This window comes from Xyrauchen texanus, chromosome 9 (genome assembly GCF_025860055.1).
Source record: "Xyrauchen texanus isolate HMW12.3.18 chromosome 9, RBS_HiC_50CHRs, whole genome shotgun sequence".
NCBI classification, from domain to species: Eukaryota; Metazoa; Chordata; class Actinopteri; order Cypriniformes; family Catostomidae; genus Xyrauchen; species Xyrauchen texanus.
The window spans coordinates 30,742,927-30,752,515 of record NC_068284.1 but is presented as its reverse complement, the minus strand read 5'-3'; the positions used below and the strand labels follow the sequence as shown (position 1 = coordinate 30,752,515).

The 9,589-nt window shown below is 38.8% G+C and overlaps 1 protein-coding gene across 9 annotated transcripts in view; it reads right to left on the bottom strand.

The window, feature by feature from the left end:
• Window positions 1-1,590: 1,590 nt before the first annotated feature.
• Window positions 1,591-9,589, bottom strand: part of LOC127649598 (E3 ubiquitin-protein ligase RNF220-like) — a 155,480-nt gene continuing 147,481 nt past the window's right edge. For 5 of the 9 annotated variants that reach the window (XM_052134783.1, XM_052134785.1, XM_052134786.1 and 2 more), the window contains 3 exons: window positions 7,229-7,381; window positions 6,967-7,041; window positions 1,591-3,586 (listed from right to left, as the gene is read on the bottom strand). In XM_052134783.1, coding sequence (XP_051990743.1) covers window positions 3,515-3,586; window positions 6,967-7,041; window positions 7,229-7,381 — 300 coding nt within the window. In that variant the 3' untranslated portion in view covers window positions 1,591-3,514. The remainder of the gene's footprint in view (window positions 3,587-6,966; window positions 7,042-7,228; window positions 7,382-9,589) is intronic. The other 4 variants (XM_052134787.1, XM_052134789.1, XM_052134791.1 and 1 more) reach the window with 1 other exon arrangement.

Genomic DNA, 9,589 nt, shown 5'->3' with positions numbered 1-9,589 from the left:
CGGTCCAAAAGTCACATTTAGGCAGCATAAAAGTAATAAACACTACTCCAGTCGATCAATGAATGTCTTCTGAAGCAAATCGATATGTTTGTGTGGAAAAATAAATTGATAATTAAATTGTTATTAACTTTTAAAAAGCCCTTCCTGCCAGCAGCTGATATGAAGCGTAACGTTAGCGTGTCAGTGACTTCACACGAGAATTCGGATGTGGAGCTTATTTACAACAGCACAACAAACGTCAGCCCTCAACTCACAACTGTTATGCGCAACAAAACATAAAAATGGCATTATGCCACAATATTTAGTTGCTACTACAACACTATGAGAATGCACAAAATAATTGACAGACAGAAAGTGTCAAAAACTGCGGCCTGTCGACACATTTTTGTTGGCTGTATACAGAGTCTAGAGCTGTGAGATATCTCACAACACTTATCTAATTAATATCTTTCAGGGAGTAGTAAAAATGTTTTGCATAACTTCCCATGAAAAACGCTTACAGCACCTCATCACCTCCATCAGTTTCATCAACAGCATTTGTGACAATGTTGATTACCACAAAAAATCATTTTAATACAATAAGGTCCTTGTGCATTGGGCCAGTCCATAAACGTTAAAATACACACTGTTTCAAAAGTATTGCCACAAGATGTACACATTATTTGTGGAACATGATTTTAGAATAGGCTAAATAAATAAACCCACTTAAAACACGATTATGTTTACGCTGCCTTTATCAGATTTTTTGGAGCTTCAAAAGCCTGAACACTATTTACTTGCATTGTATGGAAGTACATTGCTGAAATCTTCATTTGTGTTTAGCAGAAGAAAGTAATTCCCGGGTAGACATTTTTGGTAGAAATAGGCCTATCCCTTTAAGTCTGTAAACTGCAGCAGCCAGTGTTTAATAGCTGGATTTCCAAGCTTCTTGTGCTCCTTTCAGACGAAAGGAAACTAAAAACACTCCCAAAAAAGTGGGTGGAGGAGAGCTGTAAGGAATTAATAGGAGCTCCTGCTGACTTTCCAACTTATCTATCAACACGTTGTATGCATCTGAAAGTGCTATATGCTACTACTGCTTGATGAAGTACCTATTGTAGTTTGGCCACAGATCAGAGGGTCTTCTGGGGAGGTTGAGGGCTTCTTAGTGTTTTAAAACGTCTTGTAATTTCGTTAAATTTTCATTAGTTCTTAGTGAGCACTGTGTGCTTTGATACGACTGCTCGTGTAAAACATCGCTAGGGTATTTACCCTGTATGTGGCAGAGTAATAACACTTCCTTTTCTCATTCGAAAAGATCATGACGCATTATCTTAGTCTGGGATAGTATAAAATCAATGGTGTAGTTTCAAATGCTCCTTATTGTTACCGGATGCTGTAGAATGCATGATAACTAGAATACAATACCTTTAGGAAGTTGTTTTACAACCTGACAAGAAGACAAACAGTATATTGAAGTACTTCCAAAGTTACGTCAATACGTGAAGCATGTGGAGCTCATAGAGGTTGTTCTGAAACACAGAATATAACGTATGGCAAATGGGGAAAAAAAACTAGCACATGATGACCATTTCGATTTACAGTCATTTAATTGATGTCAATGCTTACAAACGGGAAAGACACGTACCATTTTCAAGAATATACAAGGACACAAATCATATCAAACAATCACCTTTTGTAATTTGTTCTCTTTGGGGCAGGAGCGAACGGTTATCAAAGGACAGCATCATAATCTTTATATTTACTACCTGTATTTTACATCATAAAGTTGCAGAGAAACCTGTCTTTGAAGAGTTATGCTGTGTCTGAACAGCAATTCAAATTAAAAGTGTAAAGACTGAGGTTTGGTTACTTGGTGAAAATGAATGACAAAAACCATTTGACTTGTTGATCTTGAGGAGAGTATGTCCCAGCTTGTGATGAGGATTCATAGAACAGTAAAATAATTTATAACAAATGCAACATTTGATCGTTTATTGTGGTGTTGGCATCAGCAATGACCTTTCGTTTTTCCTTTTTTGCACTTACATCAATACAGAAATCACAGAATACATAGATGTACAAATATAAACGCACCGTCTCGCTCAGAGGGAAAACGTGAGTCTTGACTGTTCCAGTTAAGTAATTAATTCTGATGGAAGATGAAAATAATCATGATAACCATTTTCTTCACGTCTATGAGGAAATCCAAACAAAAATTGTCAATGAGACCACCCCAATTTGTTGACATTTTCATAAAAAAAGTCAATTTCAAAGGGAAGAAGCTGCTTATATGCAACTGTTTGGGGGTCTTAATATGTTCAATGGAATGATTAAGCAATCATTTGAATCCTAACAGGCTGACCACATTCTGCAAGCTGGGTGGAAACAATATTATTGTTAGGGACAAAATATGTCCATCTGAAAAATGAGTGAGCTACAGCAAATCACACCATTTCTTAGAAAAAGCAAAGAAAACAAGATTTTGTCCCTTGCATTAGGGTTTAATCTACAGTTTTTACTGTATATTTCCATGAAAAATGTACACCTTAATCTTTTAAGTCCTATTTTGTGTAGTTTTTTTTTATTATCATTATTATTATTACTTACATTTCTTCCTGTACAATGAAATACAACTTAAAGACAACAACATCTGTTTAAAAATACAGAGGGTTTTCTTTTTTTCTCACCAAGATTGAAACATACCCCTCCCTCCCGACCCAAACCACCCCCAACTAAAACTGAACTTTTTAATCAATATATAATTCTGTGTATGTGTGTGCATGTGTATACAACGGTGTTTTGTTCTCTATATCATTTACTCACAACACTATAAACATACAGAGACTATTATACATGTGCTTGCACTGATTCATTGAATTTGGTTGACATCACTAGAACACCACAAAAGTAGTAATGATTTGGGGTGAAAATAGAACACAACGGAAAATAAAGATCAAGGCGTTCTGGAGAGCCTCGAGTGGTCAGTCTGACTGAGACCACACGAGCCCCTTACTATCATTACTCTCTGATGTTCCAATCGGGAATGACCTCAGCAGATTTGGTGAAGAAGTTGCCAAAGGGAGAGAGAGTGGGAGACAAAAAGCCTATGCAATGTAGGTTTCCTTCAGTAGAAGGTGTTCCAGGGACAAAGGGAGAGAGAGTGGGAGACGAAAAGCCTATGCAATGTAGGTTTCCTTCAGTAGAAGGTGTTCCAGGGACCATGTTAGCATTTTAGAGGATGGACCATGGACCGACACAAGAGGGCAGTATCACACACACCTGCCTCAGGAGGGAGGTGGGGCTTTTCACACAAGCAATTATAGCAGAGGACTGAGATTACACAGTCCTCATGAGTCCTATGCTTGATAAAGTCCCCATATAGAGTCAAATTTGAGTCAGAGAGCTCATGCCTCTTATGATCAGTCAGCTGGACAAAACATCACCCTTTTAGGAGGTGGGGAAACCAAAATACACTAGCGCAAATTGAAATGTAAAAAAAACAAACAAAAAAATAGAATCCATGTTGTTTTGTTCATAAGTAGACACGCCTGAGGTCCCCTGGTGATGTGATGGTGTTGCATTGAGGGCACAGTTTCTTGTTTCCCTGTTGGAAGAAAAATTGAGAAAGTGGGTGAGATGCTTGTCTTTGAGAGATAAACAAGCCATTTCCTTTGTAAAATGTGAATACAATTAACTTCATGCTAGTCAAGGCACTCTTAGTCCAATACAATTCCGCATATATATGTACTTAAAAAAAAAAAAAAAGGGGGTATGGCAGGGCTTTGTGTGCCAGGCGGCCCACCCTGTTCAACAGGCATGCGTCCATCACACCACCACTCTGATGTTCAGCCAGTACTCATAAAACCTGTGCATAAAAGCCTGGAGAACTGCAGGGAGAGGTAGAGGAGAAGGAAGGGGAGCTGTGTGGTCTGCTGTCTGCCACACACATGCTGCACAGGGAGTGAGTGAATTTCACAACAAGATCCCGTCTTAAAGTCAGCAAACTATATACTCAGCTTCATAAAATACCACATCAACAAGGGAACACTTGACAGAGACAGTACAGGTTAACTGCTGTATGTCCCAAGGCATAAATTATATAAAATCCTCATGTTTGTGTACCACCTCTAGAAATAGACCCAACTGTGAAGTGATGTTCAGATGGAGTCACTAGCATTACAGTGAAGAATGTGTAACTTTCGCACAAATGTGCCAGTGACACGGACCAAAAACAGGGCAAATTTCTCTCTCGCTCTCTCATTTATCATAAAGCACCTATATGAACTGTCAGGTTTAGGGTGGGTTAAGACATATTGCAGATGAGGAATATTTTGCCCCAGACTAAAGAATAAACAGCTGTCAGCAAATAGTGGAGTCTGGGAGCAGTAAGGATATCAGAGTGAAAAATGCTGAAGTCCGCTTTCACATCTGTCTGTAAAGCGGATCTGTGTCTCCATATGGACCTGTAGTTCATGTCTACAGTAAAGCGCACCAGAAACTGGTCCATTGATCCCCACAGCACCAATTTAAAGAAAGAGATCCAGCAACACTATTTGGCTTGTGTTGCAGTTTAACTTGCAATGGCCACTTCAATTAGTCTAACATCATGCCTCATTGGTCAATGTGCAAATAATTGTGAACGTTTTGGAATGGACTTCACAGTCTGACTGTTAGATTGGTTTATTTCAATGTGGCCAGTGAGAAATGAGTAAGAGGTGTGGGGATCAATGAGTCAGGATCAATTTAGAAAAAACTAATTAGCATTATGTAGCTCCATGTACATGTAGGGCCCTAGTAAATCAGATACATTTTTGTCCAAATTCAGTTAGATTTTTTATTCCCCCAAATTCCATGTTTTCGGTTTTATTTTCTCTGAATTCCAGGTTAAGTTTAATTAAATTTTATCATTAAACAAATTGTAAACTATTTTATAGAATTTCAATTAAATGAAAACTTAATATATACCAATGCATTGTTTTTATCAATTGAAGTGTTCAAATAGAGTGCTGCACAGTAGAGCACCACAGTACTTCAGCAAGGACAACTCTTGGAGATAGATTAAAGAATGTAATTGATAATACTGAGAATGAAGTAAGCCTAGTCTTGGCAGACTAGATCTGCTTCACGTATGCTGCTGCTTGACATGAGTCAATATATTGCTGCTGTTGCCACCAAAGATTGATGCTGCCGAGACACAGGAGACATGCTGCTGCTACTGTACCAACATCAAGATAAAGCCCCCATAAAGCTGATCTAAATTTATGATGGGGAGGTGGAGAGATAAAGCTACACATACAGCACTGCTGCAGCCATTTCCTGGTGTGTAGGACAAGGTGCACCTGTTCAACCTATCAGCCGCACCATGTAGAGTTTCCTAACTGAACTTCATTGTCATTAATACAAGCAGTGGAGAAATTCTTAAAGGAGATATTGCTTACATATAAATGTAATTATCATTGATATATTATCATTATTATTACTACTACTACTACTACTACATTGATTATTGCATTTTTTTCAATTTCACGCGTCTAGTTAAATTAAGCTTCACATTTCACCTCCGGAAAGCAGTTCACTACATGGGCTAATGTGCTTTTTAAACAGCAAAAGGGTATGACGTCATTATATAAATATATAGTCTGCATGTGCCATGCTTTTTACAGTGAATAAACTGCTCTGCTCTTTGTCATTAAAACAGAGCGCACGTGAAGTTAATGATGTGGTTAGTGTACTAGCATTGGCTTCTCATGTTCACTTACTGTTTAAGTGCATACCTCTTGCAGACCATAAGTCTCAGCCTTTTTTGGTTTAATCATCACACTAGAACATATCAAGATTTTAATTTGATTGTGCATTTATTATTTTCACACAAAATAAAAATGTTAAATTCCATGACATTCCTCGTTTTCTAGTTAATTCAGTTTTAATGACTGGATTCCACGACTGATTTGCGCAATGTGTAAATCATAGGGCCCTATACATGCATTCTCCAAATTGATTCAGCAATGTAGCATTTACAACTCTTTTTAATTCTATACCCATCTTTCTTGCGAACACCCTTCTTAACCATGTTACTCCAGACACAAAGGGGCTTGAGATTTGGTTCCTTTGTTCTGGGACGCGGGAGTTTACCTGGTTTTAATGAGTGTTTGCAGGTCATGGACTAAACACAGGCTCCTCACATCAGCAGCAAGCTGCTGCTCTGCTCCATTAGCTTCATAAAACAAGGCTGACGCTAACCAAATTACATGCATTTACTTTGATCAAGACGCAAGGAGCCCCGCTGTGCTACTTTTATTGCTGTCTTCAGGCAACAATTTTAATGCCTGCATTAGTAACAAGCCGTTGTGGCGCGCACACACACACGCCTCTGATCCCGCTTCTCATCAGCTTGCTGTACACAGACAGCATGTGATAAGCGGTGAAGAAAAGATCTAATTTAATATATAGCATATTGGAAAAAGGCTGAGGCTGGGAAACATTTCCTTATTAATTGGTTCCGTGTGTGGTGACAGAATGTGTTAGTGGCTAATGTGAATGGGCTCTATGACGAAGACTGGCTAAAATAGCTTAGAGAGTAGAGGAAGAGCCAGTGAGTGAGTGTAAATGTTGGGATTACAAACAGACAAGCAGAGGCAATCACAAGTCTGATGATAAGAGGTTAGCTCAGCATGCAACGCTGTCAAAAGGGATTAGAACCTGAAGCGCTACGTGAGGAATCTCACAGGTTATATTGAAGAGAGATACAGATGAACTCTCCAACATCAACCAAATCTGCAGCCAAATAAGCAAAATATTTTCAAAATGAACAACTCCATTATCTGCATTATACACTGGGAAAAGCCCAGTACCACAGTACAGAGATAGTATCAGATGGTATCACCATGGTACTTCGATACATATCATGATACTAAAGGATAACCATATTTATATACCATGGTATTTAAAAACATGTTAATATGTGATAATGTGTGTAGTTCTTACCAGAGTCCTAAGCCAGCATTCTTCACAGTGAACATGCCAACACTGGATGGAGGTGAGAGGCATCGTATATGAGTCCTGAGAAAGATAAACAAAAAGAGAAGATTCTTTTAACCAGGTCAAATGCAAAAAATACACCTATCCATACATAACACAAGACAGCACCAGCACAGTACAGAGCGCAGCCATGGGGACAGGCAGGGAGCGTGAGGGGCAGTGCAGGGGTCAGGCGGGATCAGGCCAGTGGGAGCACAGAGAGCCTTACCCTCTGTAGGGGCAGCAGCTTCTTAATCCTACTATTGCCCGCTGCTACGTAGCCTCTGTATAAACAGTACACACCGAGCTGCAGGGCCTCTGCACTCCCGCGCCTCTCAGTCACCTGATTCTTGCCGTCAGCCCCTGTTTGTGATGGCTTCCGCTGCAGGGATATTCAAGAGCGGAACTGAGAACAAGAATGTGGCTGCCATAGAAGGCACGAACACACACATCAGACCAATGGATGTAGCTATTGACATGGAGCTTGGATAAAGGACGGGATGGATGGAGTTTCTGTGGCATTTTGCATGAGTATTCAGTTTGGATATCATTCTAGGCATGTGATGACTACAGAAACATGTTAACACTTCCAGAACTTATTTCTAGCTGCATGTAATCTTTTGGTAGTGCCCTAACATGCCTGCTACACCTCAAATCAACAGCGGGTGGCAGTAGACCACCACTGGGAAATGATTAACCCTAAAGGCTGCACAGTTTAAGTGAGCACAGAGGAAGGAAAAGCCTTTGAGCATTACTCCAATCATATCCAAATATTTACATGAATCTTTGTATTTATACTTATGTATTTTTGCATGTGTACTTATTTCAACATTTCTTTGTCCATATGTTAATATACGTTTTTCTACTTTAGGCATAGCAATCAAGCTCAGAGTGAAGCTTGGAGGCCACAGTGACATCTTGTGGTTGACAAAAGTCTATAGACTTGAAAAGAAGCCTCAGGTGGGTTTGGAAGTGAACACAGATCTGCTCATCCCCTGTCATTAAAGGGTCATGAAACCCCCTGTTTCAGCACAGTTCAGTTCTCACCAAAGTTTAAATAACTGCCAGGGAGAGTGGGCGTGGTCAACATCGGTGTGTGTGTGTGTGTGTGTGTGGGGGTCCATAACAAATGTATGATCTAGTCATTTAACTTTATTTCTCAAATGCAGTTAAGAGAATCAAATATTCTCACGATAACAAAATGAACAAATAAATCATACACTGTTTTGTAAGCTAACAATACATTACACAGAAACACACTGGTCAATTTGTGGGTGTAATTTAATGTGCAAACTAATGCCAAGTTTTTTAAACTTTTAAGAATTATTCAAAAACACTGATTCAAAAATGTATGTGATTAGATCAGTTAACACATATTAGCGATGGATGGATCGATAACATTCGTGTCTGAGACTATCAGTGTAAACCTCGCCTCAAACAAGCCCTAGTCCACCTCACCACATATCTTGAAACTCTTATGTAATAAATACGTGCTGCGTGAAAATTCTAAAAGTTTCGCCACCGATTAAAAGACTGTCTCTCTGTTAGCATCGTGGGGAAGCCACGCAGACTTGAAAACTCATGGCCCGGGATCAACTCACAGAAGGGCATGCCTTATGATAATGTCACATGATTTCATGAATAATTATGAAATAGTGCCATCTCATAGGATAAGGCCAAGCAGTCTAATAAAAATTACTGGACACAGATGACACAATGATGCGCTATAGTACATGGAAAGGTCACATTGAGTGATGTTAACTTAATGTTGATTTTAAACCCAGAAGATGAAAATTGTGTCAAAATAAATATAAAATAAATTCCCTAAATTAAATTAAAATTAAAATGAATGGATGCCAACATTGTCTTCAATCATGTGCAACACATACTGTGCATATCTGTCAACATCAACTGTAGCTCAGTGTTTCATGACCCTTTCAGGGTGTTTTATATTTTACCCAGTAACCGAGAGTTTCCCAATTTATTTTCAATGGGAAAGAGTGGACAGGAGGCAGAATGGAGGTGGAACCGACTATGCTTGTCAAGCTCCTTCACAAGAATTCTGATACTTTGTCTTGCATGACTGCTTGCAGCACACACTGTGCATGACAATGTATGGCATTAGATGTTGTGTTAGTAATTTCAGTATAATGTGTTGAGACAGGTGCACAAGTGTCATCTTTTTGAACGAGAAATGCACTTTATTAGTTAGTATCCTTCAGTTTTTATGAGCGATATTCTTGAAAAAATTTGCTAATTTTTATTTATTTGAATTTTCACAAGCTATATTGTCAAATTGTCATTGGTCATATTGAATTGTCACATGTTATGCGTGCACAATTAGGCAATGCATATGTAATATCACAATATGCTTGCATAGACTTCAATGAGATTGTTGTGCAGATGCCCTTTTTGTTTGTTTCCGGGCGCATCTCATCACATATAGCGGGTGCGTGGGTCTCATTAGCAATATGCCAGATAAAAGAAAAGGCTATACATGTAAGCATGATAGATAATAATACTAAGAACAATAAAATTGCTTTTATATTTTAGTTTTTTCCTCCAATTTTTGGTGATTGTGATTATTGTG